At 51.0% G+C, this 20,206-nt stretch overlaps 1 protein-coding gene across 1 annotated transcript; it reads left to right on the top strand.

Annotated features, from left to right (window-relative positions):
* Positions 1–605: 605 nt before the first annotated feature.
* On the top strand, positions 606–14,897 carry WDR45B (WD repeat domain 45B). Its single transcript, XM_070393836.1, has 10 exons — positions 606–769; positions 4,631–4,705; positions 7,178–7,279; positions 7,447–7,534; positions 8,610–8,704; positions 10,749–10,939; positions 11,463–11,548; positions 12,517–12,618; positions 13,048–13,169; positions 13,575–14,897. The coding sequence occupies exons 1-10, from the start codon at positions 703–705 to the stop codon at positions 13,679–13,681; spliced, it is 1,035 nt and encodes a 344-aa protein (XP_070249937.1). The 5' UTR covers positions 606–702; the 3' UTR covers positions 13,682–14,897.
* Positions 14,898–20,206: the final 5,309 nt, after the last annotated feature.

Raw genomic sequence — 20,206 nt, 5'->3', positions numbered from 1 at the left:
TAGACACGGACGCCCCAGGAGTGTCCGACGGGATGCCGTGTGCCGTTTCTTTCTGTGGCCTGCAACAGTGGATGGTGTTTTTCTTACAAAAATAAATTGGGGCTGGAATGTGGAACATGTAATGCCTATACCCACATCCCGGCTCAAACCCGGAGTGCCCCCCAGAGGTGGGAATGGGCCTCCCTGCTCCTGGGGAAGGGGGTCAGGTGAAGACGAGGAGGTCCCAGTGGGGGTGTGATTTCGGGCAGGGGGGACCTGGACCTTGCCTGCTCAGGAGGGCGAGGGGCACGGCTGCCGCTCGGAACCCCCCTCCTCCCCTCCCCTGGGAGTCAGCTGCCCTCAGGGTCTCCGCTCACCTGGCAGGCAGGCGGTCCTCCACCTGTCAGGCCAGGCCACGCCTCCTCTCCGTCCAGACCCCGCCCATAAGACCCGCCCCGCCCCGCCCCCTGGACGTGGCCCCGCCCCGCGCACGTGACGCTCTCGGCGCTCCCAACCCCGCCTGCCAGGGTGGATGTGATCGGCGCTCCTCAGCTCACTGGCTGGGCGCGCGCACGCACCACGCACGCACGCACGCACGCACGCAGTACGTCCGCGGTTCGCTTCCAGCCGCGGCGGCCTCGGTGGCGGTCTGACGGGACCCTGCGCCCGGCCTCCTCGAGCGGAATGCGGCGCTGACGAGCGCGGACCCTCCGCGGCGGCGCCATGAACCTCCTGCCGTGTAACCCCCACGGCAACGGGCTGCTCTACGCCGGCTTCAACCAGGACCACGGTGAGTGCGCCCCTCCCGGCCGGGCCCCTCCCTGCAGCCCCAGCACGGCGGGCCTCCGCCCCCCGGAGCCCTCACCGCCGGGGCCTCTGCCCCCCGCAGCCCTCACCGCCGGGGCCTCTGCCCCCCGGAGCCCTCACCGCCGGGGCCTCCGCCCCCCGCCCCCCGCAGCCCTCACCGCCGGGGCCTCTGCCCCCCAGACACCCCTTCTCGGCCGGGCCTCTGCCCCCAGACGCCCCCACACGGCCGGGCCTCCCCGGGTTCCGCCGGGCCGGGCCCCGCGCCCCGCCCTCCCGCCGCCGTCCCCATTCGGAGCCGGGGTGCGGGCCGAGGCCGGGGCGGGTCCCGCTCCTCTGGGCCTTTCGCGATTCTTGGGGTGGCGGCTGCTCCCCGTCCGGCTGCCCCTCCAGGCCGCGCTCCCCGTCCCGCGTCCCCGCCGCCCTCACCCCCGGGGCCCCCTGAGCCGCGCGTCCACCCCTCGGGCCACGTCCCCTCCGTCCCGGCTCCCGCCCGGTGGGGCCGTCGTCGGGTTGTCCCGCTGCAGGTCTTGGCGTCGCCTCGAAACTCGGCCCCTCGTTAAAGATCTTTAGCAAATAAGCCGAACGGTACTTAAAAGCGCGTCCTGGTCACACTTCCTTCCTCTGGCATTTTTATACGTTTATTTGATCCAAACTGACTTCATATGCTTTGGAGCCAGACCTCAGGCCCCCCCGGGGACAGTTTGAGACGAAGGCGGCTGTCGGGGCGGCTGGAGACCGCGGTGGGGCCGGGCTCCTGCTCCCGGGGTGCTGCCCCCCGGAGGGCGGCTTCGGGCCTTTCGGAGGCGGCTCCCGTGCGAGTGAAACGAGTTTCTCTGTGGTCGCGCTGACGCTCTGCTTGGTTCCGGAAGGAGCCCTGGCGGACCGAACCGACCCGGGCGTTTCCCGACGACACTAACCGGGTCGCCAGCCGTGGCCCCTGAGGTCCGAGAGGTTGGCGACCGCTGGTTTAGGGGAACCCGCCGGGGTCCAACCAGCTGAGCTACCGGCGGCCCCACGGACGCTTCTGATTGACATTCTCGAGGGCCTGGTTGTGTTTTGTTGTTGTTGGCGGTGGTTTTAATCAGAACATGTCAGTGAAGGAACACCTCCCACCCAGGGTTTTCCTTTTGTTTACTAAAATCAAGGGACTCGTAAGAATCTAGCAGGAAATTACATATATATTCTATTTTATTTACTAGAGGCCCGGTGCATGAAGTTCGTGCACGGGGAGGGGGGGAGGGGGTGTCCCCTCAGCCCAGCCTGCACTCTCTCCAGTCCGGGACCCCTTGGGGGTGTCCGACTGCAGGTTTAGGCCCGATCCCCGGGCATCCCTCTCACAGTCCTGGACCGCTGGCTCCTGATCGCTCACCGGCCTCCGGCCTGATCGCCCCTCACTGCCTCTGCGTGCCGGCCAGGTCGCCCCCAACTGCCCCCCCACAGCCGGCCTGGTTGCCACAAATTGCACCCCCCACACACCAGGCTAGTCGCCCCTAACTGCTCCCCCCGCCGGCCTGGTCATAGGCAGCCATCTTGTGAGGGCGTGAGGTTTAATTTGCATATTACCTCTTTATTAGATAGGGTTTTTTCACATTTTGATCCCAGCTGTGGTCACTGGGTGATTTGTGCTGGAGGGAGAGCTGGGAGGACCTGGGATGGGGGAGCTACGTCTCCGCTGCAGGTTTGCTGGGTCTCACCATTGGGAAGAAAAGGAGGAGCAGCTGCTGCTCAGGGACAGGCTGCCAAGAACTTCTACATTGGCTTCGCAAGTTTTGTTTTTGGGGAGAATCAGAGCAGGTGCCGTAGGAGCCAGCGTTTGTGAAGATAATGTTGAATAGACAGTGCCATGCCTGCCTTGCTCTCCGTGGCCTGTGTTTACTCTGCTCGTGCTGTGCTAGGACCTGTGCACAGGGGTTGTGAAAGGAGAGCTGAAATATATCAGAAAAACCACGGTGAGAGGTGGCGGGCACGCAGGCTGTGAGGTAGGGACTAGGTCAGTGATGGCGAACCTTTGGAGCTCGGCGTGTCAGCATTTGAAAAACCCTAACTTAACTCTGGTGCCGTGTCACATATAGACATTTTTTGATCTTTGCAACCAGAGTAAAACAAAGACTTATATTTTTGATATTTATTTTATATATTTAAATGCCATTTAACAAAGAAAAATCAACCAAAAAAACGAGTTTGCGTGTCACCTCTGACACGCATGTCATAGGTTCGCCATCACTGGTCTAGAGGTTTACTTTAAGTTGAGAGGAGGCCAGTTTACTTCCAGCCTTGGCGGCAGGTCGTGGAGGGGGCGGCAGGTCGTGGAGGGGGCGGCAGGTCGTGGAGGGGGCGGCAGTTAGACCAAAGGTGGAAAGGTTGGGACGGGTGTGTATGACTTGGGCTAAATGAATGGCCACATGGGTGACCACAGGTGGTTTAGGTTTGGCCTAAGGGCAGGGGTTGTGAAGAAAGTAATGAGGTTCAGACGTGTTTGGGGCCAGATATTGGACTTTGGGCAATGATTTGTGGCTGAACATTGTGGGCTTAGATTACCAGAGGAAGGACAGTAGGTAATAAGTTTTTATAGTAACTAAGAACGCTTCAAGACATCAACAATGATATAACAACTCCTTAAGAAATATGCTTCCAGTGAAAAGAGATGTCTGGCTGATAGGAAGGGAAGGGAGAGAGAACTTTAGAAAAATACTCAACAGCAAGTGACTTGAAACCATTAGTGCAAGAAAATAATTCTTATATACGTACCTGCCTTAATGCCAAAGGAGTTTTCTTTGTATTAAGTTTCAGTGTAATTATTGTGCTCAAATGATGCTAATTAAGAAACCAGTGAAGTTTATAATTTTATAAAGGCCTCATTAAAGGTTATTTTAAAAATATTTTTAAAAACATTTTAGTTGATTTTTAGAGAGAGAGGAAGGGAGAGAAAGACAGAGAAACATAGATGTGATAGCAGAACATCAATGGGCTGCCTTCTGCATGCCCCCTACCAGGGATCAAGCCTGCAACGCAGGCATGTGCCCTGATGGGGAATCAAATAGGCAACCTTTCAGTGCACGGGATGACAAATGACACTGTTGTGCTAGGATGTGCACTTCCTATATAATGAAGAGTAATATGCAAATTAACCCTTGCGCCCTCACAAGATGGCTGCCTATGACCAGGCCGGCAGGGGGGTTAGTGAGGGACGGCCAAATGACTGAACAAGCAGGCTACATGGGGCGACAAGGCTGTTAGGGGGCTTAGTGAGGGATGACCAAACAACTAAACAGCAGGCTGCGTGGGGTGACCAGGCCAGTGGGGGCGCTGTGAGGGGCAACCAGGCTGGCAGGGGGCCACTTGGGGGTGACCAGGCCTGCAGGGGGGGCAATTGGGATTGACCAGGCCAGCGGGGGGGGGGGGGGGCAGTAAGAGGTGACTAGGCTGGCGGGGAGGGGGGGCCAGTTAGCGATCAGGCCGGCACACAGAGGCAGTGAGGGGTGATCAGGCTGGCAGGGGGGACAGGGGTGATGAGGCAGTTGAGTGATTAGGAGCCAGAGGTCCAGGATTGTGAGAGGGATGTCCGAATGCTGGTTTAGGCCAGGATCAGGCTTAAACTGGCAGTCGGACATCCCCCAAGGGGTCCTGGATTGGAGAGGGTGCAGACTGGGTTGAGGGGACCCCCGCCCCCCCCCCCATGCACGAATTTTGTGCACCGGGCCTCTAGTCATTTAATAACTGCCCACAGGGAAGTGGTTGTGGCCTGTGAAAACCTTGTCTGTGTGGTCTGTGCATCTGCTGGCATTCTTAGGAGTGGCCACTTTCTCTAGACCCAGCGAGCTGATTAATGTGTCTTTCACTTTAGGATGTTTTGCATGTGGGATGGAAAATGGATTCCGAGTCTATAACACCGACCCACTAAAAGAAAAAGAGAAACAAGGTAAGAAGTAACCAACATTTCATGGTTTCTCTCCGTTCCAACCCTCATAGTCTAAATTTTATCCTGTAGATGGAGGAGGCGGCGGGGGAAGGGAGAGATGGACACAGCTGGTTTTGAGAAGTAAATGTAGGGTCATAGTCCTCCATCAACTTGGATGGAGCTGTTCTCTTTCTTTCTTTTTTTCTTTCTTTCTTTGCGCTTCTACGGTGCCTGGCTCTGTGCAGGGCCAGGATACAGTGGTGACGTCGTGGGCATTGGCCCGACTGATTTCTCCGGTGAATTGTCAACTTTGAAGAATCTGTCTTCTGTGTCTGGAGGAACAAGGTGTAGTTGATCTAGACCAGTGGTCGGCAAACTGCGGCTCTCGAGCCACATGCCGCTCTTTGGCCCCTTGAGTGTGGCTCTTCCACAAAATACCACGTGTGGGCACACACGTACAGTGTGATGGAAACTTCGTGGCCCATGCGCAGAAGTCGGTATTTTGTGGAAGAGCCACACTCAAGGGGCCAAAGAGCCGCATGTGGTTCGCGAGCCACAATTTGCCGACCACTGATCTAGACCATTTTCACCCCTCGGTGAAGGTAACATTGTAGAGAACTCAAATGATGGGTTTAATTACAGCAGAGGGGACTAACTCTTAGTGAGTGACCAACTTAGAAATATCTGTAGCAATAAAATTACGTTTTCATGGAGTACAAGCTGGAATCAGGAATTCTGTTATTAAAATAAAATAATGGTAGTCCTTTTCCCATTTGACAGGAAAAATGTTAAATTTACTGAGAATTTTTTCAATTTGTTGTTTTCTCCTACATATTTTTCTTAAGCTTTTAGTGTTTCCTGGTCCTGATGGGAGAATCAAGCACTGCCCCACGGATGAACCAATCTCAGATAAACCCTAGGAAGAGAGAAAGAGCCTTTTTCCTCCTGCAGTTGTAGTTGTGGTGTTTATTCAATGTACAAGTTACATTTTCTGATGCTAGAAATTTCTCATCTGTAAGAGGAAGTTACTGCATCCTGGTGCTCCATTAAACAGCCCCCTTTCATTTTAACAATACTCCACATTTTCAGATTTATTTTTTTTTAAATAGTGGAACCCCTTTGTCAAAGGAAATCTTATGTACAGCCTGGTATGTAAACCAGTAAGTGGTGCTTTATATGTAGGAATTTCTTCTGTACCCTGATGTCTGTAACTTTCTTTTATTGGAGGAAGACAGGGTAGCCTGGTAATGAAGGGCCAGACTACACCACCCACACTGCTTAGAGCCGAATCTTGGCTCTGACCCTTGTCAGGTTGCTGTGTGTCCTTGGGCAAGGCTTTCGCCTTCTCTGGGTCTCAGTTTCTTTATGTGTAAAAGGAGGACAACTGCCTACGGTTATTGTGAAGAGGAATGAGGTGGAACATGCAAAGCACAGATTAGTGCTGGGCACACATGAAGCTCTGGACAAGCGTGTGCCCCCACCATCTGCAGCGGCAGCATTGCTGGGAGAGAGACTCCTGTTAGTCGCCCACGCACCTGACATCTGTTCATTTTGTTTGGGTTGATAGTGAATTAAGACAACTGCTTTATACAGATAAATAGTTACAAAATATTTTGAAACAGCTTGACTTGCAAATTTCAGGATACTTTTTACTTAAATTGACTCAGAATCATGGAGAGGAGTTAAAGAGTTGATTACTAGCAGCAATAAAAGAGAACAAAATAATAATAGGCATGGAAGAATCTAAAAAATAAGCTAAGAGAAAGACACCACACATCCGTGCAGCTGTGACTGGACAGGTGGGAGCTGATTCTCAGGTTGGCTTCTAATTTCTAGAGGTTTTGTACTCACTTGCCCTTTGCTGTGCCCTCACTAACCAGGAGCTCAAAGTCATTTCAGACCAGAGAGCAAGGCTGGGGAGAGCGGGTGGGGCAGCCCTGCTCTATGACAAACAGCACAGTGGTGGGACCTGCGTCTCCGAGCCCTCACACTTCTCACTGGGGCTCGCTCCACCTTCCTGAGAGAGCACCGTCTTCTGTCCTGGAGGACATTGAAAATCTGACATTTATTTTCCTCTTAATATAGCTTATGAACATTTTTGAGCATTTCAAACTTTAGTGGAAGAAGTGTTTAAATGATTTTTAAAAACTCGGTTTTTGCATTAAAGTGTTTAGCTTGCTTTCTCAGCTTACAGGTTTTGCTATACCATAAAATACGAATTTAGATATGTCATATTTTGCTATATTGGCTTCTTAGGGTGCTACGTGCTCAGCGTTTATGCATGAAAATAGTTGATGGGTGACAGGATGCTGAGAGATGAATGTAGCTCGTAGCTAATTATTTTCCTATTCAGTCATCATTCTCATTTCTGATGGTAGCTAGATGCTTTAAGTTGCTGATTAAAGTCAAATGCCAACTGTTAGTTTCACCTCTTTTTCCTTTTTTTAAAAATTATAAAATATACATACTAACTTCTTTTTAATATCATTTCAGAATTTCTGGAAGGAGGAGTTGGCCATGTTGAAATGTTATTCCGCTGCAACTATTTAGCTTTAGTTGGTGGTGGGAAGAAGCCAAAATACCCTCCCAACAAAGGTAAAGTCATCGTGTATTTAATAATTGTGTCTAATAAAAAGTCCTGAGGGGGTGGGTTTAGACCTGGGAGTGAGAGAACCAGCTCTGCCTGGTCAGGTGACTGGTGTAGGATCCCTTCAGAGTGGCCTGCTTAGTATTGTGTTCATCCATTCTTTCTGATATTTCAGTGATGATCTGGGATGACCTGAAAAAGAAGACTGTTATTGAAATAGAATTTTCTACAGAAGTCAAGGCTGTCAAATTGCGGCGAGATAGGTAAGTTCGGTATCCAATTTCTAAAAGTGGAATAGGCACTTTCTCAGAAGGTGGCTGAAATACTTTTATGTTGAAGGAAGAAAGTGTTCAGGAAAATAATGTATTGAAATATGATGACTACAATAAAGAATTTTAAAAAATTAATGACACAATAAATGGAAACCTCATGAATGTATGACAGGGAAAAAAATGTGATGACTGTGGTTTATGATCCAAAGGACATAGGATGATTTATGTTCCTGCAAGGAAGGCGGTGAATTTTATTGGCCTCCGATGGTCCTTTCGGGGTCAGGGGTCAGGGGCATAGATGAAACGCACCTGCCTCGGCCTGGCGCTGCCCTCAGTGGCTCTCAGTCCCCAGGAGAGCTGTCTCCATCCAGCAGGTGCTGACGGAAGACACAGGTTTGGAACCAGCTTTTCCAAAAGCTGTCTCAGTACATGTGCTCACTTTGGAGGTACAGGAATAGTTGGAAAGTCCTTATGGAGATGGTGTCTCCCTTGTTGAGAGCGGGTTTCTTTCTCAGCTGTTGCCTTCAGAGTGTTCAGGGCAGTATTGTGGGCAGCGAGGTAGAACACAGCTTCCCTAATTTGGATTTAATCTGATGTGGTTTACATATGCAGCTGTGGAGAACAAGACACTGAACAAGACGAATGTCACCCCTACATTCTTAGGTTGGTTATTTCCAGAGACCCCTAGTAATGCAAATAGTGGAGCCAAATCCAGGACCTCCCACTTCCTGGCATTTCTAAAGTATCCAGACCGATCTGAAAGCACAGAAATGTCATTTCAGCCCCTTGTATTCTACTTGGTTCTTACTCCAGGTGGGCCATTTGATAATATCTCTTTAAACCTCAGAAACGTCATTAGCCAGCCTCTACCCAGGTGCTGACCTCACCCTCAGGTTGCTCCTATGTGACTTGCTCCAAAGACCTACAGGGCCCCAGATTCAAGCAAGAATAATCCTTTTATGGTGTTTAGAGTTTCTAAGGTTCAAAATGATAAGAGCAGATATCCCAAAATATTTGAGTTTTGTTTTGGGGGAGGAATTCTGATTTATTTTTTCTTTCTTTCTAGAATTGTGGTTGTTTTGGACTCTATGATTAAGGTGTTTACATTCACACACAATCCCCACCAATTGCACGTCTTTGAAACCTGCTATAACCCTAAAGGTAAGAGATTCGGAGGATGCCGAGACCTCCAGGCTGGTCTGCCCGAGGGCCTTGCTGCGTGAGGTGGTCCTGAGGTGTATTGGGGCGCTTGCTCCCTCTACTTCAGCGGTTCTCAACCTTCCTAACGCCACGACCCTTTAATACAGTTCCTCATGTTGTGGTGATCCCCAACCATAACATTATTTTCGTTGCTACTTCATAACTGTAATGTTGCTACTGTTATGAATCGTCATGTAAATATCTGATATGCAGGATGTATTTTCATTGTTACAAATTGAACATAATTAAAGCATCGTGATTAATCACAAAACAATAAGTAATTATATATCTATTTTCTGATGGTCTCGACCCACAGGTTGAGAACCGCTGCTCTACTTCCTCCTGGGCGACCCAAGGCCAGCCTCCTAGGCAGTGGCCCCTTTATCAGGGGCCCTCACAAGGCTCCAGGGAGATTGTCAGCCACTCGGGAGCTCTGTGTGGGCCCTGGAATCTGTGTTTTTATTAAATTCTGAGGCGTTTCCTTTCCTTCTTCTTCTGGAGGCAAGACGCCTTGTGGCTGACTTTGTTATTCGTTAGAAGCTGCTGGGAATGTTGACAGATCTCTGTGGAGCCCTGCTGGGCAGCTGGGTGGGCGAGAGCCTCATCCTGATGCTCTAAGGTTGTGGCACGTAGCGAGTCAGCCAGTGAGCGCATGAGTAAGTGGAGCAGCAGATCAACCTACCTCTAATCTCCCTCTCTCTCTACCCCCTCCCTCTCTCTTGGAAATCAGTCAATAAAAAACTTACATTTTTCGTTTCTCCCGAATAAATACTGAGGAGTGTAATTGCTGGGTCATATTGTAACACACATCTAATTCTACAAAAAACTAGCAAATTTTGCACTCCATCAGTGACCTATGAGCGTTCCAGTTGCCAGCACTCGGTATTGTCAGTCTTTTAACTTTAGACGGTGTTCTAGTTATGGTGGTATCTCCTTGAGGACTTGGGACGGGAGCGTCTCTATGTGCTTTATCGCCAGTTGTGTATCTTTAGTGTGAAGTATCTTCAGATCTTCTGCCCGTTTTAAAATTTTTCATTTTAATACTGACTGGAAAGAATTCTTGATATAATCTGATCAAATTAAGTGTGCCTGGCTGCTGTGGCTCAGAGGTTGAGTGACGACCTAGGAACCAGGAGGTCACGGTTCTGTTCCAGGTCAGGGCACAGGCCCAGGTTGTGGGCTCCATCCCCAGAGTTGGGTGTGCAGGAGGCAGCCCATCCATGATTCTCTCTCATTCTTGATGTCTCTATCTTTCCCTCTCCCTTCCTTTCTCTGCAATCAATAAAAACATACTTTTAAAAAATCAGATTAAGTGTAAGAATATTCTGGATTCCTTAGTCTGTTCCAGTGAACTGTGTTTCTGTCGTCATGTCAGCACCATACTGCCTTGATTTTTGGAGCTTTAAAATATTTCTTGCAACTAGGTGGTATAAGTCCTCCAAACTTGTCCTTACTTTACATAAATCTTTTTTTGCTATTCCAGGATCTTTCCTTATAACTTTTAGTATCAGCTTGTCTCTTTCTTCAAAAAAGCTTGGGGAGATTTTAACTGTGAATGTAGATTCCAATCCATGGTCATAGTGTAGCTCCATCTATTAGAACTTTGGTTTTCCTTTGCAGCGTGTAACCGGGTCTTAAATTCTGTTGTTGACTTTATTCTTAAGTATTTTGTGTTCTTTTGCTGTTGTTAATGGAGCAGTTTTCAGGTTTTACAATTTTGCGTTCTCAGTGCCTGACGCCGTGGAAGACGGAAATTTGATAAAGTTTATTCGATAAGTTCAGCAAATGTTTCCAGTTATGAGAAGGCCTCATTGGAGGTAGCTTCACTTGGCCCTCTGGTACCCTTTTTTGATTCTGATACAAATGGAAACCCACAAATAATTCTCACTTTTTTCCTTGGGAACTGGAGAGCAGAGAGCAGGTTGGACAAGGCTTTGCATGTGGGAAAGCGGAGGCTTTGAAGATGGTTTTGAATCCTTGACAGTTTTTCTCTGTCTCTGTTTAGGCCTCTGTGTCCTGTGCCCGAATAGCAACAACTCCCTCCTGGCCTTCCCCGGGACACACACGGGCCACGTGCAGCTCGTGGATCTGGCCAGCACCGAGAAGCCGCCTGTGGACATTCCTGCCCACGAGGGCGTTCTGAGCTGCATTGCTCTCAACCTGCAGGGAACAAGAATTGCAACTGCATCTGAAAAAGTAAGGGTGTGCCCCTGCCCTGGAGGGCGTGGTCCTGCCGGAGCCCACCTGCCCCGGCGACCTCACGGATGGGCTCCGCAGGAAACAAGTGGTCGTTGACGTGGCCGGTCCAGAGGTCATTGGACCTGGGCAGCCTCGTCTGTGGGCAGAATTGCAGCCTTGCTTTTCCTAACTGGCTGTGGGGGTTACAGTGAAGGTGCCATTTCTTTAGACATGAGTTGACGGCACTCAAGGGACAGGTCAGCCTGGCCTCCGTGTGCTCTTGGGTGTCTGCAGGGAGCAGATGCCCAGGGTCAGTCAAGGGTCCCAAGTCTCCCTCACCCCTTGGCCCTTGCCCAGAGCTGTCGCATCAAAGAGCCACCAGCCCATTCTTGGGAACAGTGGAGGGAAACGTCGGGTTTTAGATGATGTGGGTGAATTTGGGAGGACGGTTGTAGGGCTAGTGGTTTTGTGAATAGATCTCGGTGAAAAAACTAAAACGTTGTGAATCTTTGATAATGAAACACTTCACTGTTTTTCAAAGGGGACCCTTATAAGAATATTTGATACTTCATCAGGGCATTTAATCCAGGAGCTACGAAGAGGATCTCAAGCAGCCAATATTTACTGGTAAGGGTGACCCGTTTCCACGGAGACGAGGCATTGTTGGGTGGTGCATTGAAATGGGCCCCGTATGATGTGGAGCGACAGGCGAGACCCCTGGGCCGCTGGCAGGAGGCGGCTATGCTGTGTTGGTGGGGGGCATGTGTCGGCTCATTTTATTAGTAATTTTACCGTTTATTATGGGAATATGTACAGAAGTAGAAAGAGTATTATAATTACCATTAACCATCACCCTACTTGAGCATTTATCAATATTGTCCCGTTTTATTTTACCTCTTCACTTTCCCCCCAGCTTATTTTTCTGGGGTATTTTATGGCAAATGTTAGAGACCTGTTGGCTCCTCTGTAATTACTTAGCCGCCTCTGGGAGTCTGAGCTGCTTTCTCCATCGTAGCTGCTACCACGCCCCTGGTGTTGGCAGGACTGAGGTGCTGGACCCCTGGGTGGGCAGGATTCCATTCTTTGCATCTGTGGCTCTTGTAGGTGCTGAGCAGCATTTGGGTCTGGGAGTTAAGAATGTAATTCATATACAAACGTAGTGCGTGTGCCTGTGGGGCCTGTGGTGGCAGCATGCTCTCCTGTCTGTCTGCTCTCGGCCCCTCCCCAGCCCGTCCACCTCCAAAGGGGTAGCCTGCACTGAGGGAGCAGGGTGGGTGGAGAGGTGGAGGTTTTCTCACCCAGTGGCGTGTGGGGCAGCCTCAGGCCCTGGGGCTGCAGGAAGCCCTCCCTGTCCCCAGCATCCGGCGTGTCTGTGCCCAGGGAGAGGCCTGCTGCGACCCTGGGGTGCTGTGCTTTGACCCCGGTTCCATGGTCGCGAGCGCTGTGGCTTGTTCAAGGAGGGGTGGTCCTTACATTGCTGTCCAGAGTGTGGGACGGCCAAGGTGGCAGCTCGGCGGGCTGGTGGCTGTGGCTGTGATTGTGGCTGGGCTCCTTGGCACCCACATGAGACCGAGCGTCGTCCGGTTTCTCTGCAGCATCAGCTTCAATCAGGACGCATCCCTCATCTGCGTGTCCAGTGACCACGGCACAGTGCACATCTTCGCTGCTGAGGACCCAAAAAGGAATAAGCAGTCCAGGTAGGTTTCCAGAGCGAACGGACTCGCTGTTGCTTCATGGGGTAGAGTCCGTGAGGCACCCAGCGGGGCTTCTTCATGGTCGTTCCTTTGATTCTTTGAAAACCAGTGCAGACGATTTGATACTGACACGGGCGTCCTTACTTCCTGTTGTCCCGCTGAGGACGCAGGCGCTCGGTCCTGCGTGCCCGTGGCCGTCCGTGTTCGCTGTTTAGAAATTAGTGACAGCCGGGAGCCTGTGTCCCTTCTGGTGCTGATGGCTTCTGGGGTTATTATAAAGCCATTTGTAAGGACTTAGTTTTTTCGTGTGAAAAACAAAAAATTAAAAGCAAAAATAGAATTCAAATTATTCAGGCTAAGACTATGTTAAACAGAGCTGTAGCTTTAAGATAAGTGAATGTAACATCTTTCTTTCCTTCCTTGTCCTCATAGTTTGGCATCAGCCAGTTTCCTTCCAAAATACTTCAGTTCCAAGTGGAGTTTTTCCAAGTTTCAGGTTCCCTCGGGCTCTCCATGCATTTGTGCCTTTGGAACAGAGCCAAACGCTGTCATTGGTAAGTGGTCCTGCCTGACGAGAATGACAAGGCCCCCCAGCCCCAGTGTTGGCTGCGCTAGCCAGGCCCTGCTGGGGGCCCCCTGTCCCCCTCGGTCTGCACAGCCACGTGAGATGTTACCAGCTCCCTGCCCTCCGAGGTTTCCCAGGAAATCCTGCGGGCAGACCCGTTGTTTTTTTTAACTGATGACCAAAGAGGGTTTTTCCCATGGCCAGCACTCCCAGAACAGTTGGGACTCGGGCACCTATGTGCTCAATAAGGATGGGGAGCCCTGGCCGTCCACAAAGCCATGTACAGTCAACTGCTTGGTGCTCCGCGTGGCCCTTTGCAGTTCAGCTGAGCAAGGGCTGCTTGCTTTCACTTTGTGGGAAGAACCGTGAGTAAGATGGTCTCCTTCTGTTGCAGCAATCTGTGCAGACGGCAGCTACTACAAATTCCTGTTCAACCCCAAGGGGGAGTGCATCCGGGATGTCTACGCCCAGTTTCTAGAAATGACTGACGACAAGCTGTGACTCTTCACCCAGAGTGCAATCAGCACCCACGGCCGAGTGCCCCCAAAGTGCTGAGTGTGCCCCTCAACCTTCTGGGGCTGGTGCCGGCACCTTTGGGCCTTGTGGGTGACGGGCTGGAGGGACCGCCGGGGACCTTGGTCTCGAAGCCACATGTGGTTGTCTGTTTCCTAAGCAAGGCTTCGCATTTCCAGTATTAAAGGAAGGATGAGCGCCCGGGCATCCTGGACACTCGTGGCTCCGAGCGTCCGAGCCTGCCTGCTGGCTTGCTCCTGTAGTTCAGCCGTGACACTGGCCTCACTGGGTCACTGCTTCCTCCCACCTGCAGTCGGGGCTCCAAACAGACTTCGGGGCTGGGTTGGGAAAAGGGTGGACACACAGAAATTTGTTTTTGTCAACAGATTCCGTCGTTTTCACTGAGTCTGTAATGGGGAAATGGACAGATGTATAAATGTTAGTTCTTATAACCAGATTTGAATAGAATAATCATACCAGCAGCTTGCCTTAGAAAAGGAGGAAGGAATTTTCTCCCATTTGAACATGAAGAGCGACAGCTGTGAGTCCCGTCGTGGTCCCTGTGCCCACTGTCACCTGTGGTTAGGCTGTGCGCACGTGCTGGCGGCCTGTCTTTCTGTTGGCGTCGACGCAAACGGGGCCTCCCGGTGAGGAGGCCGCTTGTGCATCACCTGGGTCTCCTGGTGAAAACTCCCCGTTGTGTGCAGGGAACAGCAGTGCATAGACTTCAGAGTGAGTCAGAAGAAAGCGTCCCTTAGAGGATCTGAAGGGAAACATTGACGTCTCAGCAGAGCAGAGCGGGGAGCCCTCCCTGCCACTTCCACCTCCTGCCTCACCACCTTGTCTCTCCCCAGCACTTGTAGGAAGAGCTGCACACTAACGTGGAGAGTGAGGGGCACATAACTACCGTTGGGGAACACAGCTGTGGGCTCAGTGTCAGTGCTGGTGGGACTGCTTTAATGTTCTCAAATCCCCTTTGAAGAAACTTCGCTGCAGGTTTGATTTCAGGTAGCAAACGGGATCTGCAGCAGCAAGTCCTCCGTTTGCCAGTTCTTTCACTGTCGTGTAATCAGCTAACTTTGTATGTGGGTTTCAATGTCAAGTATGCATGTTCCTTTCATGTGTATTTAATCATGAAATTTAATTTTGCACACTTATTTTTAATGTTTCTTTAAATAAAAGTGACTAATTTTGTTGTACTCTGTACCTCGCAAGGGAAAAGAATTGTATGTTATAAAACCAAGCCCTGGTTTTGAGAATCTGGTTGAGTTGTGGGCTCCAGGGCTGCCCCACATGTCCTGCCCATTGGGCTGCTGTGGCAGAGACGGGGCTACAGGGCGCCCTGTCCCAGGCGGCGATGGCTTGGCGGCTCAGCTCCCTGGGGGCGCAGAGGTGAAGAAAGCTCTTGAGCGGTGTTTGTGGTCTTGTCAGGGAGGCTTGGCCGGTGGCCTCTAGGCCTGGACGCTGCTCACCGAGTGGTGTCAGGCTGCCCCGTCAATTTCACGCTCACTCAGCTAACACTTTAACCTCAACTTCAGGTAGGGATCGGAGACGTCCTTCACATCCGTGTAATTCTAGTTTATCTTTTCCCCACGTACAGTCCCTCTGGTGTATCCAAGTATACGTTAAATTTTGGGGAGATGTCCACAAAGGAAGCTTTGGAATTCTTGGTGCACGGAGAGCCTGGGCACTGGCGAGGCAGGCAGGGCAGACGGTGTGGCACACCTGGTCCCGCCCAGTGAGAGCAGGTCCTGGGGCGAGGCCTTGCCTCCTTTAGGGAAGGACAGAGCCAGCCCCACGGCCCCTTTGGGCCCCATGGCGATTATCCCATTGTACCCAGACAAGCAAAATCCCGCCACTCAAGACGATCCCTGTGAGGAGATCAGGCAGTGTCCTTTAGCCTCTGGCCATTTTTATTTTCATTTTTTTAAAATATATTTTATTGATTTTTTTACAGAGAGGAAGGGAGAGGGATAGAGAGTTAGAAACATCGATGAGAGAGAAACATGGATCAGCTGCCTCCTGCACGCCCCTTACTGGGGATGTGCCCGCAACCAAGGTACATACCCTTGACCGGAATCGAACCTGGGACCCTTCAGTCCGCAGGCCGACGCTCTATCCACTGAGCCACACCAGTCAGGGCCCTCTGGCCGTTTTTATAGTTCGTTTTTAATGGGAGGAGCACGAGGAGCACCGAAGGAAATGCAGCCATGCTGGGGTTTGAACATAGTTCTTTTGGAGAAGTGCTGTGAGATGCAGCTTCACGCTGTCGGCTGACTGATGCCCTCGGCCCATAAGCGGTGCCAAGACCCACAGTGAGCCACCGTGTGCCGGGCGTGTCCCCGCTCCTGATCCTGACGTGATGGTCACGGGGGGGGGGGGGGGGGGGGGCGCGGGGGGGGCGGGGAGGTGTTTCTGTGAGCGCTGGGAACTGCACGTTATGGGCGGGGGGGGGGGGGGGGGCGGTTTGTCTTCCATCTCCTACCAGATTATTAGGGACCCTCTGGCTACGGGGCTAAAGTTAAGCCTCCCTTTCCTTTACAAGTGACTGAAATGGCAGCAAAACGCTCCAACCCCCAAATGGCACCGAGGGCCTTTGGGATGTTTCCAGATTTGGGAGCTACAGATGCTGCTCTGAACACTCAGAATTGCCTGGAGAAAGTGGTGAATGTCACGTCTTTTGTTTTGGGTGAATTATCAAGAGTGCGATTCCTGTGGTGCAACTTTCCAAGCTGCCGCAGGAACAGTTCCTGAGCGCTGCGGCCTCGCGTGTCCACAGGTCCGGGCAGCGGGGTCCGCACCCTCACCAGGTAGGTGTTCTGCTAAATTCTTGAAGAATGTGTTTTTTCCACGTTTGGTAGACTTTGCTAGTGATACCTAGGCCTTACGTTTTCTATGTTTTTATTGTAGGAAAATTCATGTGCTACAGTTAGCCATTATGAGGTGTATAGGCCAGTGCGTGTGGTGTGTTCAGTGCTGGGCAGTCACACTCACACCCTCAACACCTCGTGCCCATGAAGAACTCCCTGCCGTTTCCTCCGTCTCCAGGGAACCACCGAGCTGCACGCTCAGTGGGCTGCAGTGTAAGCTGTTCACTGCACTGGGAAATCAGGAAACTGGGGCTCAAGGTATTGCAATATTTGCTTTACTGCAGGGTCTGGGACTGAACCCACCGTTCTCTAAGGTCGGTCTTGACTTGAAAAGTTTCCAGCATTCCATTTCACCTTACCTGTTGGCTTTTCACTTTATCTTCACTAAGAATTATTAGTAAAGGTACCTTTTCAGTCTCCTTCAGAATTAATGTTTTCTCACTTCCAGTGCAATGCAGAGACCTTACAAAGTCAGAAAGAACTGAAGAGGAAAAATTCATTTCTAATATTTGCACAAATATTTACCATGTCTGTGGATCTTTCTTCCTGAAGCTCCCAGTTTATTGTTTACTTTTTGCCTGAAGAACTTCCTTTCGCATTTCTTTTGGAGTTCTAAGAATTCTCTTAGTTTTCCTTCATCTAAGAATATCTTATTTCATCTTTATTCCTGATATTTTCTGTGGGTATAGTATTCTGAGTGACCGTTACGTCATCCTTTAAAGTTTCCCAGTTACGTGGAGAAATCTGCAGTTACTCCGTGTTGTTGCTCTGTGTGTGGTGACGCTGTTCCTGTCTGCCTTCAAGGAAGAAAGTCCACTTGTGGTCAAGGATGTCTTGACGTTGTTGAGTTAATCCTATTTGGGGTAATTTTGGTTCATTTGAAGAGCATTTGCCCTTCGTGGACTATGTTATAACAGAGCTATAGAAAGTGCTAGCGTATCCTGGTTACTGCAGCTCTGAGGGCGACATCCATTAATCTCATGGCCCTTCAGAGCAGCGGTCGCCAGCCTTTCGGACCTCACGGACCACTGGTTGGCGACTGCTGCTTTAGATTTTCCTGGATCTTTGGATTATTTTATAGACATTTTGTATATTATGAGACTGAGTCCCATTAAAATCTTCTAGAGAATGTTGATTCTTTTTTGTTGGGTGCAAGCGGCACGGGCTGTGGTTCTAGTGTTTTCCAAGCCTGTGCTGCTCTTCGGGCCCATAGCTGTGCACAGCCCGTGAGGTAGGTCAGGTCACCAAGTCTCTGCTTCCCCAGGTCAGTGCCAGGCTTGTGCAGCTCAGCTGAACCCAGCATGTCCTGTGCGGCTTTAGGATCCTTCTCTAATTTCATATTTGCCATGCTGTCCCCCACATTTGCCAATTCCCAGGGCACCCCTTCTCCTGGTCCTTTGGCTAAAATGCTCAGGTTTTTGCCTTCCTTTGATTTTGCATATTCCCTGTGACTGGATCCACTGTGAGGCCAAAATGGTGAGAGAGAAGCGTGACAGAGATCCCCCCCCTCCCTTCCCCCCATCCTCGGCTCACAGGACGTAGCTGCATGACCCCATGGTCTGTCGGGTCCTTCCCAGGACATTGGCCAGCGTGAGGGAGAGGGTTTCCCACTGTCAGCGCTGGTTGTTGTGGCCCCTGGGACACGGGCAGTGTGCTTACCCCTCGGGGGCCTCTGACACATTTCTAGGTCAGGACACCTGCACCCTCAGGTTTGTCTCTTTTGCGTGGCTGTGATGTAAGCACAGGGGGAAGCAGCCAGGGGTGAGGTGTGCCCACCTAGCGTGGAATTGCGAACCCCGCGCCAGCGCTGCCGTCTCAGTCGCTGCCCTGGAGGGTCTCCCACCTCCCGCCAGCCCGGAACTCGCTGTGGGGGACCGGTTGCACAGAGGCTTGTCCTGTGCCAGCGTCTTCTGCTGCAGGACTCACAGGCTCCTGCTGGATGGTTTCCTGCATCTCAAGTGCAGGCTCCTCCACTCAACCTCTTTTTGTGAGTCAAGGCAGAGTCCCCTCTGGGATGTTTACCTTCCACAAAGTGAACCTAATGAGTCCCCAGAGGAGCTTTTCCTGGGAGAAGGGGACGACCAGATCGATCAGATCGTAATGCTTTTTAAAGCATCTACTACAAGTGTAACATCTGGGGAAAACCATTTGAATGCTTCCGTTTGTTGGGATACACAGTCCGAGTATATCATGAGCAGTTTTCTCTGCTAATATGACTTGTTTTAAATTAAATTAGGGCATCAGTGTAGGGAATGAAACATTCCATATGAACTCTGTCCTTGAAAGCTCACTTTTAGCTTCATTTCGCTCCTCGGGGGCCTCCATGCCATTCTGTTCAGGACTCCTTCCCTCTCGCTCAGAGCTCTAGGCCTTTGGCGTGCTCAGGAAAGAGCATAAAGTAAAAAACCAACAAAGAAATGCCTGTTTACGTTTATTAAATGACAATGATACTCTATTCAATCAAAATTAATAAAAATATTTTATTGGATTTCAGGAACTCAGTACTTTAAGATTTCAAATCTTTGCACACAGACCACCACTATGCCTCTGGATAGTGGCGGTTGGGATTGAAGATTCACTTATCTCCCGTGTCACAGAGCACGGACTTCCAAGTCCTGGCACCACCCCACCCCTGACCACGGCTCCCGGCTACTCTGGTTCCAGTGGAGGACGAGGGGCGGTGTACTTAAGGAGCTCAGCCGTCTGCGTGAGGACCCTGCCACCAGATCAGCGCCAGCACGCAGACACCTGGAATGTACCACGCCTTGTAGGCCACGTGTAAGTTTCCCTTTTGAATTTTTGTGTGGTTCAGGGCAAAGCTGCAGAAATGACGTTTCTAGTCCCTCAGGGAGCTCAGATGTTTGGTAAAAGTCAAAGTAGAAGTTTCTTGAAATAAGACTTTAGGAACTACCAGTGGACGGCTGGGGGGAGGAGGGGGTCTTGTGTCACACATGCACTGTTTGGCACCAGGCCTCCAGCAGGGACACAGCTCAGTGGCCCTTGTATGTTGAGGGCTCTTGAGAATTCAGAGGTAAATTGAAAAACACTTACTTGGAATGCGGTAGTTTTCTAATCCATGTTTTCTCTGGTCTTCTTCTTAGTATTTTTAAATTTCTATGAGCCAATTAATGAGCCAGCTAGGTGAGGTAGTGAAAAGGGAAAAGGAGAAACTATCCTCACCTGAAAAGGCCCTCTAGCTGCCTTAGAGTGGAAAACTATCCTCTCTAAAACCTGAGAACTAGGTTATCGTCCCAGCAGAAATTCCTCCGGACCCGTAAGATCGATGTTTTGGGCTCAGAAATAACCAACGGATGGACTGGGCTGAGTAGGAAGGATCTGCCCAGGTCTTCCGAGGTGGCGACAGGTCGGTTTCTGCGTGGACACGCCTCCAGGAGGACACGGTGTGTCCGGTCACTGCTGCCCAAGCCAAGTTCCCCACGGTGGCCTTGTGCATTCACCTGCCGGGAGCTCACGGTCGGCACCAGCATGACAAGCGGGTCTGGGTCCTTCAGAGCACCCGACCCCACAGCACAGCCGGAAATACTTTGCAAACTGCAAACCTGAATAACGAGGCAAGTCCACACACACGCTCGGGTGTGGGTAACATGCCTGGAGGTGCAGGCTGCGCCCTGAGGTGCCCGCC

The sequence above is a fragment of the Myotis yumanensis genome, unplaced genomic scaffold (genome assembly GCF_028538775.1).
Source record: "Myotis yumanensis isolate MYYU_CA2020_CCGP unplaced genomic scaffold, mMyoYum1.0.hap1 SCAF_16, whole genome shotgun sequence".
Lineage (NCBI taxonomy): Eukaryota > Metazoa > Chordata > Mammalia > Chiroptera > Vespertilionidae > Myotis > Myotis yumanensis.
This window is presented reverse-complemented; position numbering and strand designations above follow the sequence as displayed.

Excerpts from the sequence above, each read along its gene's own strand:
- WDR45B (XM_070393836.1), top strand. The coding sequence starts at position 703 with ATGAACCTCCTGCCGTGTAACCCCCACGGCAACGGGCTGCTCTACGCC. Across the intron at positions 8,705-10,748 it reads AACCTGCTATAACCCTAAAG|GCCTCTGTGTCCTGTGCCCG; the intron begins GTAAGAGATTCG and ends GTCTCTGTTTAG. Across the intron at positions 11,549-12,516 it reads CAAGCAGCCAATATTTACTG|CATCAGCTTCAATCAGGACG; the intron begins GTAAGGGTGACC and ends GTTTCTCTGCAG.